Here is a 22,362-nt window from a genome sequence, read left to right as displayed (position 1 = left end):
CAATGAGGTACATGTTGTGTGTTTCTTGCTGTTGGGTTTGAACAAAGCTTCTGTGTTCCATTATTGTTATAGTTGGAACATACATCAACTCCAAGGATCACCTAAAGGTACATTTTGGAGCAGAGAGCTGAGGGGAGAAAGGAGAATAACTGTGGAGGAGAATGAGGACAGGGACTAGGCTTGGAAGGAGGTTGAGGATATTGAAGGAGGTAACCGTGAGGTGAATAGGATGTTGAGAGATTGACATTCACATTGCGAGATCATGGGACTCAGTGGTCAGAAGGATCAGAGGAGTTGGAAGGGAAAACCCAGGCAGGAGACTCAGAGGGTTGGCAGTGCTGATATTTAAGAGGTTCAGAGCGTCAGGGAAGGGATACCCTGGAATTTGTGAAAATGAGAGGATTGGGAGAATTATAGTGCCTACAAAAAGTAATCACCCCCCCCCCCCAGAAGCTTTCATGTTTTATTGTTTTACAATATTGAATCACAGTAGATTTAATTTGGCTTTTTTGACACTGATCAACAGATTTAAAAAAACTCCATCTCAAAGTGAAAACAGATCTCTACAAAGTGATCTAAATTAATTACAAATATAAAACGCAAAATAATTGATTCCACAAGTACTTCAATATGCAAGGGTACTGAGAAAATCAGACTGGTGTCAGATTGCAAGAGAGCAAATTTGTTGAATGCCTACGAGATGGATTTTTAGAGCAAGTTGTGCTTGAGCTCACTCGAGGAAAGGCCATCTTAAATTGGGTGTTGTGTAATAACCCAGATCTTATTAGGGAGCTTAACATAAAGGAACCCTTAGGATTGAATTCATACTGCAAGTTAAGAGGGAGAAGCACAAGTCACATGTATCAGTATCACAATGGAATAAAGGGAATTACAGAATGAGAGAGGAGCTTGTCCAGGTAGATTGGAGGAGGATACTGGCGGGAATGATGACAGAGTAGAGATGGCTGATGTTTCTGGGAATAGTTCACAAGGCACAGGATAAATACGTCCAACAGAGGAAGACTTCTGTGAAAGCTTTTTATAGGCACTGTATTCAAGGTGGGACGGGAAAGCCATTTAAATGCCAAAAGAGCTGAGGGGCAAAGGGAGACCTGTGCTGTGGAGGATGAGGCTGGGTTATCCAAGATCTTAATGAACGCAAGGCACGCTCCAGTGCGTCAAAAAAGCATTTTTTATATGCCGATGTTGTTATGTAATAATGATGATTTTATACAATCTTGTGCAAAACTGGTTCAGCCAAGGATAAATAAGGCAACCGTAGATGAATCACTAAGTTGTTAAGTGGATTAATTGCAGAAATAATTTGTGAGGTTCACAGGAAGCTATACAAGGTGCTATTTCATTCCATGATTCCATCACTCCATATATAAATCATCCATACCAGCTCATTAAATCACAGCCGTATAATTTTCATATTTTAACTTTTGTTAATATGAGGGTTTGAGTATTATTTTGGGAAAGCTGTTTGCTGTATGATTATAAACACAGCAGGAAGAATAAATGAGACATTTCTCTTTGTGACCCTCTGGTAGTAACCACAGCCCAAGAAAGGCTGATTTTTCAGAGATGTTTTTTCTTGTGACTTCTATCTTGGCTGAGGAACTATCGGAAAAATCTACCATTATTCAATCTGTTCGAAGGTTTCTTGGGCATCGAAAATGAAGTGCACAATAACAGTAGTACAACTGTTTGTCCGATGCCTGTCATGTTTAAAAGCCAATTATTTATTTCAGGGAAGTGTTTATGATTGGCTGAGTGATGAAAGCACTTTCTGATTTTCATTCAATCAGATAAGTTCAGTTTTTCCCAATACTTCCCAAATAAATAAATAAATAAATAAATAAATAAACAAACAAACAAACAAACAAACGATTTTTCAAATAACCAAGAGTTTTCTGTGGGTTTTCATTTTCTGGATATCTTCTTATAAATTGCACCAACTTCCACTAACACTCAAGCATATGCACATTTTTTTCACTTATTGGGTTAAGACAAGCTGCCAATATTTCACAATACAAATAGCCACAATGTCAGACACATCATCCCAAAATAATCTTTTGAAAATGGGTATTTTCCCCAGATCAAAATGTAATCACTTCACTCCAGAAATCATCTGATATGATTCACCCTTTCACTTCCAAATATATTTCCAAACCATTCCTATGCAACCCTCCTTTAGCGACCTGCAGGGGAACTTGGGCCACACTGTCCAAGAGTAGACCATCATTGTTCCATGCATCGATACATTAGGATCCTTGAAAAGCAAGTTCCCAACTTGCCCGTCATCTTTCTGACCCACCTCACACTGAACTGCACACTGCACCCTGCACCCACACCATTCACTCATCCCCACTCACCACTGCTGCTCTGCAATCATGCAATCACTTTTGCTGTCACCCCCACCAAGGGTCAGGCCTTGAATCCTTGAAACACAAAATAATTGATTGCACAATTACTCACCCCCTTCAAGTCAGTATTTAGTAGATGCACCTTTGGCAGCAATTACAGCCTTGAGTCTATGTGGATAGGTCTCTATCAGCTTTGCACAACTGGACACTGCAATTTTTTCCCATTCTTCCTTCCAAAACTGCTCAAGCTCTGTCAGATTGAATGGGGATCATGAGTGAACAGCCCTTTTCAAGTCCAGCCAGAAATTCTCAATGGGATTGAAGTCTGGACTCTGTCTTGGCCACTCCAGCACATTAGCTTGTTTTTAAACCATTCCTGTGTAGCTTTGGCTTAATACTTGGGGTTCACTGTCTTGCTGGAAAATAAATCTTCTCCCATGTTGCAGTTCTCTTGCAGACTGCATCAGGATTTCCTCCAGGATTTCCCTGTATTTTACTGCATTCGTTTTACCCTCTACCTTCACAAGTCTTCCAGGGCCTGCTGCAATGAAGCATCCTCACAGCATGATGCAGCCACCACCATGCTTCATGGTAGGGATAGTGTGTTTTTGATGATGTGCAGTGTTTGGTTTATGCCAAACATAGCGTTTAGTCTGATGGCCAAAAAGCTCAATTTTGGTTTCATCAAACCATAGAACCTTCTTTCAGCTGAATTCAGACTCTCCCACATGTCATCTGGCAAACTAGCTGAGATTTTATGTGAGTTTTTTTTTTCAGCAATGACTTTCTCTTTGCCACTCTCCCATAAAGCTGCGACTGGTGAAGCATCCAGGCAACAGTTGTTGTTTGTGCAGTCTCTCCCATCTCAGCCACTGAAGCTTGTAACTCCTCCAGAGTTGTCATAGGTCTCTTGGTGGCCTCCCTTACTAGTCCCCTTCTTATACGGTCACTCAGTTTTTGAGGACGGCCTGCTCTAAGCAGATTTACAACTGTGCCATATTCTTTCCATTTCTTGATGAATGACTTATCTGTACTCCAAGGGATATTCAGTGACTTGGAAATTTTCTTGTATCCATCTCCTGCTTGTACTTTTCAACAACCTTTTCACAGGGTTGCTTGCAGTGTTCTTTTGTATTCATGGTGCAGCTTACTGACGACTGACTCACCAGCTGTTGGACCTTCCAGATACAGGTGTATTTTTACTACCATCATTTGAAACACCTTGACTGCATACAGGCCTCCAAAATCAGAGCTCCATTTAACTAATTATGTGCCTTCTAAACCCAATTGACTGCACCTGTGATGATTTGGTGTGTCATATTAAAGGGGTTGAATACTTCTGCAATTAATTATTTTGTGTTTTAAATCTGTAATTAATTTAGATCACTTTGTAGAGATCTGTTTTCACTTTGACATGAAGGAGTCTTTTTCTGTTGATCAGTGTCAAAAAAAGCCAAATTAAATTCACTGTGATTCAATATTGTAAAACAATAAAACATGAGAACTTCCGGGGGGGGGGGCGAATACTTTTTATAGTCACTGTACGCAAAATGACTCCACTGCTACAGCTCTCTGAGATAGAGGACTCGAAAGATTCACAAACTTCTGACAGAAATTTCTCCTCATCTCTTGTTTACAAAGAGAACTTTCACTTCAAAACTTCACCACAAAGGTAATAATCTCTGGATTACTACCAGTGCCACATGCCAGTCAGAGTAGAAATAGGAGGATATTTCAGATGAATACGTGGCTTGAAAAATGGTGCAAGGGGGAGGAATTCAAATTTCTGGGGCATTGGAACCAGTTCTGGAGGAGGTGGGACTGGTACAAACAGGACGGTCTGCGGCTGGGCTGGACTGGAACCAATGTCCTAGGGGGAGCATTTGCTACTGTTGTTCAGGAGGATTTAACCTAATGTGGCAGGGGGATGGGAACAAGTGCAGAGAGACAGAGGGGTGTAAAATGAGGGTAGAAGCAAAAAGTAGTAAGGTGAAAAGTAAAAGTGGCAAACAGGCAAATCCAGGGCAAAAATCAAAAAGGGCCACTTTTCAACATAATTGTATAAGGGCTAAGAGTGTTGTAAAAGCAAGCCTGAAGGCTTTGTGTGTCAATGCAAGGAGCATTCGTAACAAGGTGGATGAATTAAAAGTGCAGATAGTTATTAATGAATGTGATATAGTTGGGATCACAGAGACATGGCTCCAGGGTGACCAAGGATGGGAGCTCAACACTCAGGGATATTCAATATTCAGGAGGGATAGACATGAAAGAAAAGGAGGTGGGGTAACATTGCTGGTTAGAGAGGAGATTAACGCAATAGAAAGGAAGGACATTAGCCGGGAGGATGTGGAATCGATATGGGTAGAGCTGCATAACACTAAGGGGCAGAAAACGCTGGTGGGAGTTATGTACAGGCCACTTAACGGTAGTAGTGAGGTTGGGGATGGCATTAAACAGGAAATTAGAAATGCGTGCATTAAAGGAACAGCAGTTATAATGGGTGACTTCAATCTATATATAGATTGGGTGAACCAAATTGGTAAGGGTGCTGATGAAGAGGATTTCTTGGAATGTACGCGGGATGGCTTTCTGAACCAACATGTCGAGGAACCAACTAGAGAGCAGGCCATTCTAGACTGGGTATTGAGCAATGAGGAAGGGTTAATTAGCAATCTTGTCGTGAGAGGCCCCTTGGGTAAGAGTGACCATAATATGGTGGAATTCTTCATTAAGATGGAGAATGACATAGTTAATTCAGAAACAAAGGTTCTGAATTTAAAGAAGGCTAACTTTAAGGTATGAGACGTGAATTAGCTAAGATAGACTGGCAAATGATACTTAAAGGGTTGACAGTGGATATGCAATGGCAAGCATTTAAAGATCGCGTGGATGAACTACAACAATTGTTCATCCCAGTTTGCAAAAGAATAAACCAGGGAAGGTAGTGCACCCATGGCTGACAAGGGAAATTAGGGATAGTATCAATTCCAAAGAAGAAATATAAATTAGCCAGAAAAAGCAGCACACCTGAGGACTGGGAGAAATTCAGAGTCCAGCAGAGGAGGACAAAGGGCTTAATTAGGAAAGGGAAAAAAGATTATGAGAGAAAGCTGGCAGGGAACATAAAAACTGACTGTAAAAGCTTTATAGATATGTGAAACGAAAAAGATTGGTTAAGACAAATGTAGGTCCCTTACAGTCAGAAACAGGTGAATTGATCATGGGGAACAAGGATGTGACAGACCAATTGAATAAATACTTTGGTTCTGTCTTCACTAAGGAGGACATAAATAATCTTCTGGAAATAGTAGGGGACTGAGGGTCCAGTGAGATGGAGGAACTGAGGGAAATACATGTTAGTAGGGAAGTGGTGTTAGGTAAATTGAAGGGATTAAAGGCAGATAAATCCCCAGGGTCAGATGGTCTGCATCCCAGAGTGCTTAAGGCAGTAGCCCAAGAAATAGTGGATGCATTAGTGATAATTTTTCAAAACTCTTTAGATTCTGGATTAGTTCCTGAGGATTGGAGGTGGCTAATGTAACCCCGACTTTTTAAAAAAGGAGGGAGTGAGAAACCAGGGAATTATAGACCGGTTAGCCTGACATCGGTGGTGGGGAAAATGCTAGAATCAGTTTTCAAAGATGTGATAACAGCACATTTGGAAAGCGGTGATATCATCGGACAAAGTCAGCATGGATTTGTGAAAGGAAAATCATGTCTGACGAATCTCATAGAATTTTTTGAGGATGTAACTAGTAGAGTGGATAGGGGAGAACCAGTGGATGTGGTATATTTGGATTTTTAAAAGGCTTTTGACAAGGTCCCACGCAGGAGATTAGTGTGCAAACTTAAAGCACATGGTAGTGGGATATGGTATTGATGTGGATAGAGAATTGGTTGGCAGACAGGAAGCAAAGAGTGGGAATAAACGGGACCTTTTCAGAATGGCAGGCAGTGACTAGTGGGGTACCGCAAGGCTCAGTGCTGGGACCCCAGTTGTTTACAATATATATTAATGACTTAGACGAGGGAATTAAATGCAGCATCTCCAAGTTTGTGGATGACACGAAGCTGGGTGGCAGTGTTAGCTGTGAGGAGGATGCTAAGAGGATGCAGGGTGACTTGGATAGGTTAGGTGAGTAGGCAAATTCATGGCAGATGCAATTTAATGTGGATAAATGTGAGGTTATCCAGATTGGTGGCAAAAACAGGAAAACGGATTATTATCTGAATGGTGGCCGATTAGGAAAAGGGGAGGTGCAACGAGACCTGGGTGTCATTATACACCAGTCATTGAAAGTGGGCATGCAGGTACAGCAGGCGGTGAAAAAGGCGAATGGTATGCTGGCGTTCATAGCAAGAGGATTCGAGTACAGGAGCAGGGAGGTACTACTGCAGTTGTACAAGGCCTTGGTGAGACCACACCTGGAGTATTGTGTGCAGTTTTGGTCCCCTAATCTGAGGAAAGACATTCTTGCCATAGAGGGAGTACAAAGAAGGTTCACCAGATTAATTCCTGGGATGGCAGGACTTTCATATGATGAAAGACTGGATTGACTAGGCTTATACTCGCTGGAATTTAGAAGATTGAGGGGGGATCTTATTGAAACATATAAAATTCTGAAGGGATTGGACAGGCCAGATGCAGAAAGATTGTTCCCGATGTTGGGGAAGTCCAGAACAAGGAGTCACAGTCTGAGGATAAAGGGGAAGCCTTTTTGGACCGAGATGAGGAAAAACTTGTTCACACAGAGAGTGGTGAATCTGTGGAATTCTCTGCCACAGGAAACAGTTGAGGCCAGTTCTTTGATATATTTAAGAGGGAGTTAGATATGGCCCTTGTGGCTAAAGGGATCAGGGGGTATGGAGAGAAGGCAGGTACAGGGTTCTGAGTTGGATGATCAGCCATGATCATACTGAATGGCGGTGCAGGCTCGAAGGGCCGAATGGCCTACTCCTGCACCTATTTTCTATGTTTCTATGTTTACCCTCTCATGAAAACATCATCTCAGCCTCCACACTGTTCCTCTCCCTCAGAATCTTATCTGTTTCAATAAAATTACCTCTCATTCACACACTCCAATGAGTATTGGCCCAAGTCACTCAGTCTTTCTTCATGTGTCAAGCCCTTCATTCCAGGAATCAGCCCAGTGAACTTATCTACATGGTCTCCAATACAACATATCTTTAAATATGGAGATCAAAACTATAGCTGGAATCCTACATACAGTCTCACCAGTGCCCTGCAATGTTACATCAAAACTTCTCTTCATACCCCTAGCTCATTCCATAAGCCTTCCTAATTACTTGCTCTACTTGCACCCTAACCATTTGTGCTTCATGCAACAGGACCCCCCCCCCCACAGATCAGTTGTATCACAATATCTTCTATTGTCAATTAGCTTAAATAAGAACTTGTTTTTTCATTCTCCCACCTAAAGTGATCAACCATACAATTTCCCCATGTTAAACTCCATCTGCTAATTTCTTGTAAATTCACTTAATCTAACCATATCGCTTTGGAAGCTCTTTGTGTCCTCCTCATAACTTGCTAACCTACCTACCTTTGTATCACCAGCAAATCTGGCTGGACTTCATTTGATCTTTACATCCAAGTCATTAATATAGCTAATAAATAGTTAAAACCCCAGCACTGATCCCTGTGGTACCACAATAGTTAGAAATTGCCAATGCAAAAATGATCGACTTATCTCAACTCTATTTTCCACTAGTAAGCCACTCCCCTGTCAGTGCAAATAATATTAAACCCAGGCTATATGTTTTTGTTGTGTGTGGTTATCAAGTGGGAATCCAGAGCCTATAGTGCCATTAGTTTGCAAGTACTCCTAGTATAGATATTGTTTTACCATATGAGGTAGGAGCAGAATTGGGCTGTTCAGCGCATCAAGTCTACTACATCATTCCATCATGACTGATCCATTTTCCCTATCAACCCCATTCACCTGCCTTCTCCTCATAACCTTTCATGCCCTGAATAATCAAGAAGTGATCAACTTCTGCCTGAAATACACCCAATGACTTAGCTTCCGAAGCCACCTGTGGCAATGAATCCACAGATTCACTACCCTCTGGCTGAAGAAATTACTCCTCATCTCTGTTCTAAAGGGATGTTTCTCTATTATGAGGTTGTGACCTCTAGTCATAGGCTCCCCCACTATAGGAAACATCCTCTCCACATCCACCCTATCTAGGCCTTTCAGTATTTGATAGGTTTCAATGAGATCCCCTCTCGTTCTTCTAAACTCCAGTGAGTACAGACCCAGATGCAACAAAGGTTCCTTATACATTAACACCTTCATTCCTGGGATATTCTCGTAAACTTCCTCTAGATCCTCTCCGTTCTTAGATAAGTGCTCAAAACCCTTCACAATACTTCAAGTGAGGCCTCAACAATGTGTTACAAAGCCTCAACATTACATCCTTGCTTTTATATTCTGGTCCTCCTGAAAAGAATGCTAACATTGCAATTGCCTTCCTTACCAGAGACTCAACCTGCAAGTTAACCTTTAGGGAATCCTGCACATGGACTCCCAAGTCCCTTTGCACCTCAGATCTTTGAATTTTCTGCCTGTTTACAAAATAGTCTATGCCTTTATCTCTTCTACTAAAGTGTGTGACCATACACTTCTCAACGCAGAATTCCATTTGCCACTTTTTTGCCGATTCTCCAAATCTGTCTAAGCCCTTCTACCAATATTTGTATTGTCTGCAAACTTTGCAACAAAGCCACCAATTCCATGAACCAAATCATTGACATAAAAAGTCAAGCCCTGTGGAAAACCACTAGTCGCCAGCAGCCAACCAGAAAAGGCTCCCTTTGTTCCCGCTCTTTGTCTACTGCCAATCAGCCAATGCCCTATCCATGCTAGTATCTTTCCTGTAATACCATGGGCTCTTATCTTGAGGGTAGGAATAGGATGATATGGCTGATGAATGCATGGCTAAGGAACTGGTGCAGGGGGCAGGATTTCAGATTTCTGGATCATTAGGATCTCTTCATGGGAAGGTATGTCCTGTACAAAAGGGACGGGTGACACCTGAACCCGAGGGGGAACTAATATCCCCGTGGGCAGGTTTGCTGGAGCCATTTGGGGGGAGGCGTTTAAACTAATTTGGCAGGATGTTGGGAACCAGAGTAATAGGGCTGAGGATGGGGCAGTTGGTCTATAAATAGATGCAGTGAGGAAGGACAGGCAGTTGACTGGACAGAATTGCAGTCAGTGGGATGGGTTGAAGTGTAACATGGGGGCAAAATTGAAAAGCGTGATGAATACAGGACTGAAGATGTTATATTTGAATGCATGTAGTATATGGAATAAAAGTAGATGATCTTGTAGTGCAGTTACAGATTGGTAGGTTTGACGTTGTGGGCATCAGTGAATCGTGGCTGAAAGAAGATCATAGATGGCAACCTAACAGCCAAAGTTATGCATTGTATTGAAAGGACAGGCAGGTAGACAGAGGGGGTGGGGTGGCTCTGTTGATAAAAAAAAAATGAAATCACATCCTTAGAAAGAGGTGACATAGGATTGGAAGATATAGAATCCTTGTGGGTAGAGTTGAGAAACTGCAGGGGTAAAATGATCCTGATGAGAGTTACATATAGGCCTCAAACAAAAGCCAGGATGTGGGCTACAAATTACAACGGGAGATAGAAAACACCTGTCATAAGGGCAATGTTACAAGAGTCATGGGAGATTTCAGTACGCAGATAGATTGGTAAAATCAGGTTGGTGCTGAACCTCAAGACAGAATTTGTAGAATGCCTACGAGATGGCTTTTTCGAGCAGCTTGTGATTGAGCCCACTAGGGGAAAGGCAATTCTAGATTGGGTGTTGTGTAATGAACTGGATTTGATTAAAGAACTTAAGCTAAAGAAACCCTGAGGAGGCAGTGATCATAATATGATATGCTTCACCCTGCAATTTGAGAAGGAGAAGCTAAAGTCAGATGCATCAGTATTATAAACAAGAGAAAATTTGCAGATGCTGGAAATCCAAGCAACACACACAAAATGCTGGAGGAACTCAGCAGGCCAGGCAGCATCTATTGAGCCCTGCCGAAGGGTCTCGGCCTGAAACATTGACTGTACTTTTTTACATAGATGCTGCCTGGCCTGCTGAGTTCCTCCAGCATTTTGTGTGTGTTGCATCTGCATTACAGTGGAGTACAGGGAATTACAGAGGCATCAGAGAATAGCTGGCCAAAAATTGATTGGAAGGGGACACTAGCAGGGATGACAGCAGAACAGCAACGGTGGGAGTCTCTGGGAGAACTTTGGAAGGCACAAGATAGATAGATCCTAAAGAAGAAGTATTCTATTTGCAGAAAGATGTAACTGTGGCTGACAAGGGAAGTCAAACCCAACATAAAAGCAAAAGAGAGAGCATGTAATAGAGCAAAAAGTAGTGAGGAGCTTTTAAAAACCAAGAGAAGGCAACTGAAAAAGTCATAAGGAGGGAAAAGATGAAATATGCAGGTAGGCTAGCCAGTAATATCAAAGATAATACCAAAAGTTTGTTCAGATGTATAAAGAGTAAAAGGAAGGTGAGAGTGGTGGAAGATGATGCTGGAGAAGTAGTAATGGAGGACGAGGAAATGGTGGACAAACTAAATATGTGTTTTGCATTAGTCTTCACTGTGGAAGACACTAGCAGTATGCTGGATAATTGAGAGTGCCAGAGGGCAGAAGTGAGTGCAGATGCCATTCCTAGGGAGAAGGTGCTTAGGGAGCTGAAAGATCTGAAGGTGGATAAGTCACCTGGACCTGATGGATTACACCCCAGGGTTTTGAAAGAGGTGGCTGGGAAGATTGTGGAGACATTTCAAAAGTCATTAGATCCTGGCATGGTTCCGGAAGACAGGAAAGTTGCAAACGTCACTCCACTCTTTAAGAAGGGAGGAAGGCAAAAGAAAGGAAATTTGTAGATCAGTTAGCCTAACCTTAGTGGTTGGAAAGATTTTAGAGTTGAATGTTAAGGATATTCAGGGTACTTAGAAGCACATGATAAATAGGCCAAAGTCAGTGTGGTTTTCTTGAGGGAAAATCTTGCCTCAAATCGGTGATGTTATGTACTTGGATTTTCAGAAGGCCTTGGACAAGGTGCCGCACATGAGGCTGTCGCATGGCACAGGCAGCAATCCAGAGATTACTAACCTGGAGCACTTTCTTTTCAGCTTCCCAACTCCCTAAATTCTCTCTTCAGGACATCCTCTCTTTTCTTACCTTTGTCATTGATGCCAATATGTACCAAGGCATCTCGCTGCCGTAGACCCAATCTAAGATAACCTTGACCCTGGCACCTAGGAGGCAACATACCATCTGGGTGTCGCTTACACGTCCATAGAATCTCATGACTGCTCCTCTAACTATGGAATCTCTTATCATTACTTCACTCCTATTCTTCCCCCCTTCCTTTCTGAGCACAGGGCCAGAGACATGGTCACTGCCGCTCCCTGGTAGGTCACTCCCCTCAACAGTATCCAAACCAATATACTTATTATTGAGGGAAATGTCTAAAGGGTTGGTCTGCACTGGCTGCCCATTTCCTTTCCTTCTCCTGACAGTCACCCAGGTACCTGCCTTCTGCAACCGAGGGGTGACTACCTCCCTGTGGCTCCTATCTATCACCTCCTCAGTTTCCCATATGAGCTGAAGGTCATCCAGCTGCAGCTCCCAGTTCCTTAACATGTTCTCTGAGACGCTGCAGCTCAGTGCACCTGGTGCAGATACGGTTATCTGGGAGGTTGGAGGTCTCCCAGGATTACCACATCTCCCACAAGGAACACAACACAGCCCCGAAGCCATTCTCACCACACTAACTGATGAAAAACGCAGGAAAAGAAACTTATCTCACCCAAGTTTGTTGAGCCAAATCCTTTCCACTCTAAGACTGGTCCACTCATGCAATGGCCACTCCACTTGTCCCTACCTTATTTTATTTGCCCTTGCTAATGAATCGTGATTCAACTGTGCTGCCGGAAAATGCCTAAAGCTCGTGAATGCTCCTTGTTAAGTTTTAACTTCTCCTCTCCCTATTGCACTTGATCACTGTTATTCAGTACCTTCTACCAAATGCTGATACAAAGTAATTATTTAGAATTGCTGCTGTTTCTCTTCCCCTAGCTCACCCTCTAAGGGACCAACATTTCTTTCAGAATCAGGTTTATTATCACTGGGATATGTCATGAATTTTGTTTCTTTGCGGCAGCAGTACATTGCAAGACATAAAGACTACTCAAATAAGTAAATAGTAGAAAATTGGAAAAACAAGATGGTGTTCATGGACCGTTAAGATACTCGATTGTGGAGGGGAAGAAATTGTTCCTAAAATGTTGAGTGTGGGTCTTCAGGTCCCTGAACCTCTTCCCTCATAGTAGTAATGAGAAAACACTCTCAACGTTTTTATATACACTCGTACAATCATTTGCCTATCTGGTTACATATACACACACATAAAACATATTATTTTCAAGTTTCCCCAATTGTTCTCATGTTTCTCGTCATCAGGTCAAGAGGTCAAGATATTAAATTTAAAACAAAACTCTCAAAAATATTCAGACTGGAGACATTAATTAGGTTAATAATTAGGCAGCATTTGGTGGAAATGTTTTTCACAGTCCCTCTACAGGCTAATGCTTAGAAGAAGATCATGAAAGAAAATTTACATCGTCCTAAATTCCTGGAAGTCAGGTAAACAGAAGGAATTCATTCAAAAATAATGTGTCCTGAACATTTCATCTGCAACATGTTGATCTTTTAATGCAACACATACAAAATGCTGGAGGAACTCAGGACTGCCGAAGGGTTTTGGCCCAAAACGTTGACTGTTTACTCTTTTCCATAGATGCTGCCTGGCCTGCTGAGGTCCTCCAGCATTTTGTGTGTTGCTTGGATTTCCAGCATCTGCAGATTTTCTCCTGTTTTTGATCTTTTAATAACCTCCTTATTGAAAAACAAAAGCTTAGCCATTAGAAATGTTTTCTGCACCCAAACACCTCGAAGTTCGTACAAGCACACAATGGCTACAGCAAGCAGACCATTTGGCCCATCAACTTCATACCAGCTCTATGCAACAGCAATCCATTCCACCAACTCTCCTATCCTCTTCCATCATCCTTTCCTTTCAGGTATTTACCTCACTTCCTGTTGAATGCCACAGCTGATACTGCCTCCTCCACCGTCTAATCTCTCACTATCAGAAAGGTTTTTCCTACTATTAGTTCTATTGTCAATTACCCTACTCTGTCCTTCCCAGTTTCTGACCTTTCTGCTGATGGGAACGGTTTCCTCTATCTAGTTTTCTCCCCTCTACCTTGTTTGGTTTCAAATACATCAATGAGATCTTAAAATCTCTTCTATTGCAAGAACAGCACTAGCTTTCTTGGTCTATCTGCATAACTAAAGTTTCTCATCTCCAGAATCATTTTGGTAAATCCCCTCTGCACCCTTTCTAAAGCCCTCTTATCTTCCCTAAAGTGCGACAGCCAGAACTGAACACAGTACTCCAGGTGTGACCAGGCCAATGTTTTTTTTATAAAGATTCATCAGGATTTCTTCACTTTTACCCTCTGTGCCATTTGTATAAATAAAGCCCAGGGATCTGTTTGCATTTTAACCACTTCTCAGTTTCCTCTGTTACTTGCAACAAACTGGGTACATACATCCTGAGATCGCTCCATTCCCGATTTCAGTCTGGAATTTTGCCTTCTAGTTTTCATTGTCATTTTCTCTCTTCTTGCCAAATTTCTCAGTATTAAATTTCCTCTGCCACCTATCTGCTCATTCTACAAACCTTCTTACATCTATATGAAGTTCATTACTGTCTTCCTCGCTGTTAATTATGGCCCCAAGATCTGCTTAATGTGCAAGTTTGGAAACAGTGCTCTCTTTGCCCAAGTCCAAATTTCCTTTGTTATGGAAAATAGTGGGGAAAGACTGCCTTGCACTCCGAAAAACAGCCCTTCACCAATCGGCTTAGCCAATTTTCCATTCTAGCTACCACAGTTCCTTTTATTCCATGGCCTTCATGCCCAGTAAATTCACCCTCTCAACAGGGATCCTGTTATCATCCAGGGAAAGGGAGACTGTGTGCCTAGAAGACTGACAAATCTTGTCACTGTAAGGGAGCTGGATTAACAAATTGTGTCAAAGTCAGAATTCAAATCCAGACACCAAATCACTAGTGTTGCATTAAGGAGTACTGAGGAGTTTAGACCTTACCATGATATGGTCGAGAGCACAGGTCCTCGTCAGTATTGTATATCCTCCACAGGCCATCAGAGCCTGTGGCTGCGGCTTCAGGCTGCAGATTCAGGATGCTGTTGAGCTGAGTGCCTAGACTGTTACAATGCCATCGCATCTGGGCAGACTCCTGGTCACACTCCGTCATCCCCAGGACAGGCGCGGTTCCGTTCTTCCTCTGAGTGCTCAGGCACTGCTCGGATCCCAAGCTGAAGAGGCGCAGCCTGGACACCCACTTCCACTGCTGGTTGCTGGAGCTTTCGTTACAGGTCAGGGTCAGCCCTACACTGGAACCTCGGCTCTCCAGGCAACCTTTTGCTCTCTCACTGTACATCAAAAACACACTGGTATCTGCGAATCAGAAATATGTCATTAAAATTAAACACAGAGCCCAAGTGAGGAAACAACATTCAGCTAAAGTCACCCAGACTGCAACAACACAAAACTGTGGGAAACAAACCTCAAAGGTATTAGAATAAACTCCATGCTCAGTTTTGGGTCCAAACTTTATTGTTAGCCACAAGTAAACAAAATATAAGTACTTCACCCACACGCATCTATTTCTCAAAAGTGGACTTACATTGGATTATCTCAGCTGTTATCTCAAGCTTCAAGCTGTAGAATTCATTTCCCTTTGAAACTTTTGAACATTTTGTTACTGTAACTACATACAAAATAAACTATTGTTGTAGTTGCCAATACTCAGCTTGCAAGGCAACAGCACATTGCGCAGGATAGTGTCTACAGTTCAAAGTTCAAAGTAAAGTAATTATCAAAGTACATACAGTATATGTCTCCATATATTACCCTGAGATTCATTTTCTTGTGGGCAATCACAGTAAATCCAAATAGAATCAATGAAAGATCGCACCTACAGTATGGACAACAATGTGCAAAAAAAACCAAACTGTGCAAACATAAAAAGAAAGAAAATAATAATAATAAATAAATAAGCAATAAATATCAAGAAAATTAGATTAAGAGACCTTGAAAGTGGGTCCATTGGTTGTGGGAACAGTTCAGTGGTGAGGCAAGTGAAGTTCACTGAAGTTATCTTCTCTGGATAACTTCTGAAGTTAATCTTGCACTCAACATCAGTAAGATCAAAGAGCTGATTGTGGACTTCAGGAAGGGTAGGACGAGGGAACACACACCAATCCTCATAGAGGGATCAGAAGTGGAGACAGCGAGAAATTTCAAGTTCCTGGGTGTCAAGATCTCTATGGATCTAACCTGGTCCCAATATATCAATGCAATTATAAAGAAGACAAGAAGCAGCTATATTTCATTAGGAGTTTGAGGAGATTGGTTTGTCAACTAAAACACTTGAAAACTTCTACAGATGTACTATGGAGAGCATTCTGTCAGGCTACATCGCTTTCTGGTATAGTAATTGATTTACTTATTTGTTTTTTTCTCTATTATTGTGTATTGCATTGTACTGCTGCCACTAAGTTAACAAATTCCACAACATATGTCGGTGATATTAAACCTGATTCTGATTCTGGTTCAAGAACCTGATGTTTGAGGGGTAGTAACTGTTCCTGAACCTGATGGTGTGAGTCCTGAGGCTCCTGTACCACCTTCCTGAAGACAGCAGTGAAAAGAAGTGTCAGAGAGAGACAGTGCACAGAGTGTGAGATCCAGTGACGTAGTGCAGTGGTGGACTATGTTGGTTTGCTTTTCCTGGAGAAGAGGAGTCTGAGGGATGATGTGATATATGAAATTATGAGGGATTATATAGGATAGAGAGTAAGAAACATCTTCCCATGGTGGGGGTACCTAAGGCAAGAGAGAATTAGTTTAAGGTGAGGGGTAGGTCAGTCCAGGAATATTTCCTACACAGTTCTTGGAACCTGCAAGGCGCTGCTTGAGGAAGCGGTGGAGATAGATAACCTTATAGTACTTAAGCAGCATCTAGACAAGCAGACTACAGAGCAAATACTGGTAAATGAGACTCATACAGTGGTCAGCATGGACACGACAGGGAGACTGGCCTGTTTAACGTCATTACTCTAAGACACAGAAAGGGGAATAGGCACAGCAGATATTTGCAGGTAGCTCAGAACCTCTCTGGTTGCACCCTCACCACTGTTCTCTCCAAAAACGCACCAGTGCACGGCCACGCAGGAACTGAAATGCTCCCACACACAGAGCCTTTGTTGCAGCACAGCTGGAATTTTCTTTTATACAATGTTAATATAAAGTGGCACACAGTTTGCAGGCCGTGTGAAAATTTCCTGCCCAGTACAGTGGTAGGTCTGTGCAGCTGTAAAAAAAACTTAGAGGGAACGTTGATCCTCACTGAGGCACAGCACATAAAAAATGGAACAATGATCATATGGTCAGGTGCGTTATTTTATTCTTCTCACTCTAGGACCACGTAGTCTAAATTAATTCTCCAGTGGAGTAGAGCGAGTGTTGCACTGTTGGAAACGTTATCGATTTGAACTACTGAACTAAGATTCTGTCTATTCTTTCTGGTAGATTTAGGAGATCCCATGATACTTTCACTAAGTATGGCACTTCTCCCAAGTTCTCACCAATATTTTTCTTCCACATGATGTCATTCCCCAGGGTTGCTTCATGAATTGGACCTGCAAGTTTTAATGAATCAAGTGTGCAGTTTTGGTAACCTACCTACTGGAAAGATGTAAGTAAGGTTGAAAGAGTAAAGAGAAAATTTACAAGGATATTGTTGGGACTGGAGGGCCTGAGTAATAAGGAAAGATTGAACAGGTTAGAATTTTATTCCTTGCAATGTAGAAAATTGAGAGGAGATTTGATAGAGGTATCGAAATTATGAAGGGTAAATGCAAGCAGGCTTTTTCCACTGTGGTTGGGTGGGACCACAACTAGAGGTCATGGGTTAAAGGTGAAAGGTAAACTTCACCTTTCATGAAGTTTCATGAGGGGAAACTTCTTACCTCAGAGGGTCGTGAGAGTGTGAAACGAGCTGCCAGCATAAGTGGTGCATGTAAACTCAATTTCAATGTTTAAAAGAAGTTTAGATAGGTATATGGATGGCAGGGGTATGAAGGGCTATGGTTTAGTATGGACTAGATGGGCTGAAGGGCCTATTTCTCTGCTGTAGTTTCTATGACTCTGTGACAAGTGCAGCAAACAGCTCAGCCAGAGGAGAAGACTACGCACCTTTCCAAGGCATGTTTGATTTTGATCCAGTTGACAAATCTCACATCATGTGTTTGTTTCTGCCATGCACCCACTAATTTGCAGGCAATTTCTTGTTGCTTCCCTTGCATTGCAAGAGATTGCAGTCTCCTGGTGCTGCTAATTGTATAGGATGTGCTCGCAGAAACTACAAACATGACCTTCCATCTCCAACCCCACACTGCTGCTACTGGTCAGCCTGCATGACAAAACTTCATGGCATCCCAGTTCCTGTGACTGCTGATAAGCAAACTCAATCTTTGATACTTGATTGGATGAATTTTGATTGCCATTTTACAACCTCCATTGCAGCTCCATCCAACTAAAGCATGGCTTCCTATATCATGTACTCTACAATTGCTCCGAAATAAGTGAGTGGCCCGTTTAATTTGTTGACTCGAGAATGTGGTGATTACATTGGTTGAGAATCTACTAAAATCTCTAGATCTAAATTTAAACAAGATAGTTTAAAGGGTATGGAACTGCCTAGATGGGCCGAAGGGCCTGGTTCTATGCCGTAATCTTCTACGACTCTATGACTTATTTAGTGGTATTCAATGCATGCAGTGCCTATAGAATGTATTTACCCCCTCCTTGAAAATTTTCATGTTTTATTGTTTAACAACATTGAATCACACTGGATTTAATTTGGCTTTTATGACAATGATCAACAGAAAAAGACTCTTTCATGTTAAAGTGAAAACAGATAGCCACAAGATGATCTAAATTAATTACAAATGTAAAACACAAAATAATTGATTGCATAAGTATTCAACCCCCTTTAAGTCAGTATTTAGTAGATGCACTTTTGCCAGCAATTGTAGCCTTGAGTCTGTGTGGAAAGGTCTCTATCAGCTTTGCTTATCTGGACTCTGCAATTTTTCCTCATTCTTCTTTACAAAATTGCTCAAGCTCTGTAAGATTGCATGGGGATTATGAGTGAACAGCCCTTTTCAAGACCTGCCAGAAACTCTCAGTTGGATTGAGGTCTGGACTCTGACTTGGCCACTCCAGGACATTAACTTTGTTGTTTTTAAGCTATTCCTGTGTAGCTTTGGCTTTATGCTTGAGGGTCATTGTCTTGCCGGAAAACAAATCTCCTAAATTGTAGTTCTCTTGCAGACTGCATCAGGTTTTCCTCCAGGATTTTTCTGTATTTTGCTACATTCATTTTACCCTCTACTTTCACAAGCCTTCCAGGGCCTGCTGCAGTGAAGCATCCCCACAGCGTGATGCAGCCACCACCATGCTTCATGGTAGGGATGGTGTGTTTTTGATGATGTGCAGTGTCTGGCTTACGCCAAACATAGCACTTAGTCTGATGGCCAAAAAGTTCAATTTTAGGTTTCATCAGACCATAGAACCTTCTTCCAGCTGATTTCAGAGTCTCCCACATGTCTTCTGGCAAACTCCAGTTGAGATTTCATGTGAGCTTTATTCAACAGCGACTTTCTCTTTGCCACTCTCCCATAAAGTTTTGACCGGTGAAACACCCAGGCAACAGTTGTTGTTTGTGCAGTCTCTCCCATCTCAGCCACTGAAGCTTGTAACTCCTCCAGAGTTGTCATAGGTCTCTTGGTAGACTCCCTCACTAGTCCCATTTACATGGTCACTCAGTTTTTGAGGACAGCCTGCTCTAGGCAGAATTATATCTGTACCATATTCTTTCCATTTCTTGATGAATGACTTAACTGTACTCCAAGGGATATTCAGTGACGTGGAAATTTTCTTGTATCCATCTCCTGACTTGTGCTTTTCAATAACATTTTCACAGAGTCACTTGGAGTGTTCTTTTGTATTCATGGTGTAGTTTACTGATGACTGACTCACCAGCTGTTGGACCTTCCAGATACAGGTGTATTTTTACAATCAATTGAAACACCTTGACTGCACACAGGTCTCCAAATCAGATCTCCATTTAACCAATTATGTGACTTAGAAAACCAATTGGCTGCACCAGTTATGATTTGGTGTGTCATATTAAAGTAATTATGTAATCAATTATTTTTGTGTTTTATATTTGCAATTAATTTAGATCACTTTGTAGAGATCTGTTTACACTTTGACACGAGAGAGTCTTTTCTGTTGATCACTGTCAAAAAACCTAAATTAAATCCACTGTGATTCAATGTTGTAAAACAAACATGAACATTTCCAAGGGGTGGGGGTGAAAAAAAGGGATCAGCCATGGCAGAGCAGACCCTGTGGGTCAGATGGCCTAATTCTGTTCCTACATCTTATAGTCTTATGGAATACTTTTTATAGGCACTATATATGTAACACCAGGTTTATACTGTACTTAACACCTTTTTTACTTCCACATACATAATCAGTCTCACACATTTGTAGTTGCTGCCTCCCAATTTGGTTGCAAGTGCAAATTTTCCCAATTTGCAGACTTTTTGTAAACAAATAATGGAGAAGCAAATGATTTCAACTCTGGCTTCTAAGCCACTAGCTCAGCACTTCATGCCCACCCCAACATGGTGCCTCCAAGAAGTATTTGCTTCTTTCTAATCCTCTGCCAATTCCCATCTACTCCAAAGTTTTGCCATAAGTTTTAAATAGCCTGCTATGAAGAAAATTTCTAAAGCTTTTCTTGGGTGTGTTGCTGCACCGCATCAGGTCTGTTTGACCAAGTCAAATGGGATTCTATTGGCTGGTAAGAGCAATTCTAAAACTACAAAATATTCCATTGGACAAAACCTCAAAAAGGCAGTTGGCATTTTGTGAAGCCTGAGTTTCTGATTTGCTTTAATTGGCCAGTGGTGCTTCACTTGAGTTTTTGTGGTCTAGAAGCTTAAAACTGAAATTATTCGCACTGGGAAACTAATGCTTTTACTTACTGTTAGATTCTTCCAATAATTGCTGCAGGGCAGGCACAAACAGATACTACTTAGAAGTTTGTGGAGATTCGGCATGGCATCTAAAACTTTGACAAACTTCTATAGATGTGTGGTGGAGAGTATATTGACTGGCTGTATCACAGACTAGTATGCAAACACCAATGCCCTTGAATGGAAAATCCTAGAAAACATAGTGGATATGTCCTAGTCCGTCACAGGTAAAACCCTCCCCACCATTGAGCACATCTACATGAAACACTGTCACAGGAAAACAGCATCCATCATCAGGGATCCCCACCACCCAGGTCATGCTCCTCTGCTGCTGTGTAAGAGGAGTATGAGTTTAGCGATCCCAGTGCAACACCCCACCATCCAGGCCAAGCTGCCATGAGGAAGGAGGTACAGGAGCCTCAGGACTCACACCACCAGGTTCAGGAACAGTTACTACCCCTCAACCATCAGGGTCCTGAACCAGAGGGGATAACTTCACTCAACTTTTTACGTTATATGTCAATGATTTGGATGATGGAATTGGTGGCTTTGAACTGTGAAAATGCTGGAAGTAATCAGCAGATCAGACTACAACTGCTGGAAGTGAAACAAGAAAGATTTCAGTCTAAAGGCCCTTCAACCAAAGCTCTGACGTGGGGTCTTGGAGCTGAAATATTACTTCTCTATCTTGTCAGATGCAGCCTAACCTGCTGAGTAATTCTCACACTTGCTGATTTTAGATTTCCAACATCTGCTGTGTTTTTATTTTGCTTTCAGGGACTAAAATCTGATTTTAGTGAGCAAGGTGCGGTAAAATCTGATGCTTTCCTCACAAACATCATCTTATGGGTCTATCTAATTGGCTGACATGGTGAGGTAGAGTCAGAGAAAAGGATGAAATGGCACTTAGTAGGTAAAGATATTTCAGGGCAGAGTCAAGGACAGGTGGAGTTAAATGAGTCTGGAGATGATGGATCAGACAAAGGGGCTGGATTGTCTTTACGACACTGACATAGGCAGGAGCAGGACGCTCAACCTCTGGAGCCTGCTCCACACCCAGTGAGGTCGTGCCTCACCCGCTTTCCACCTGACCCCCTATCTGTAACTCTGTTAGTGTCTGAGACTCCAATCAATCTCGTTGTGAGTGAACTCATTAACCACGCAGATACAGCTCTCTGAGGTGGGAATTCCAGAGGCTCATTGTCCTCAGAATAAAGAAAGTTCTGCTCACATCAGTCCTGAATGGATGATCTTATTTTAATAATGACACATGAAGCAGCCATTCATTCTACATGGTCCATGTTGGCTCATAGTGGAGCACTCTTGTTAGTCCCATCCCCCTCCTCTTATATCCCTGTACACCTGCAAATCTTTTCTCTCACGCACATACACACACACCAACTCTGCTTTGGTTCTATTTGCTTTTATTCTACACTAAAGGATAACTGATGCAAGCTTCTTTATCCAGAGACTATTGTGCTGAGTTCTAAGCTCTCCGGCCTGAAGAAACAACCTCTGGACATCCACAGTGTCAACTCCGTTCAGAACATCGTTTTCCTTCCCAGAACGTCTAAGTTTAAAGTACATTTATTATCAAAGTATGTATACTATATACAACCTTGAGATTTATCTCCTTACAGGCAGCCACAAAGCAAATTAACCAATACAAACCATTTAAAAAAGACCGTCAAACACCCAATGTGCAGAGAAAAAACAAAAT

The 22,362-nt window shown here is 41.9% G+C and overlaps 1 protein-coding gene across 1 annotated transcript in view; it reads right to left on the bottom strand.

The window, feature by feature from the left end:
* The window catches only part of mrc2 (mannose receptor, C type 2), a 247,310-nt gene that overhangs the window by 162,226 nt on the left and 62,722 nt on the right, over positions 1 to 22,362 (bottom strand). Inside the window, exon 2 of the mRNA XM_063037085.1 lies at positions 14,614 to 14,985. Coding sequence (XP_062893155.1) covers positions 14,614 to 14,985 — 372 coding nt within the window. The remainder of the gene's footprint in view (positions 1 to 14,613; positions 14,986 to 22,362) is intronic.

This window comes from Mobula hypostoma, chromosome X1 (assembly GCF_963921235.1).
Source record: "Mobula hypostoma chromosome X1, sMobHyp1.1, whole genome shotgun sequence".
In the NCBI taxonomy this organism is placed as follows: domain Eukaryota; kingdom Metazoa; phylum Chordata; class Chondrichthyes; order Myliobatiformes; family Myliobatidae; genus Mobula; species Mobula hypostoma.
Note: the sequence above shows the minus strand (reverse complement) of the source record. Positions and strands in the feature narration are given on the sequence as shown.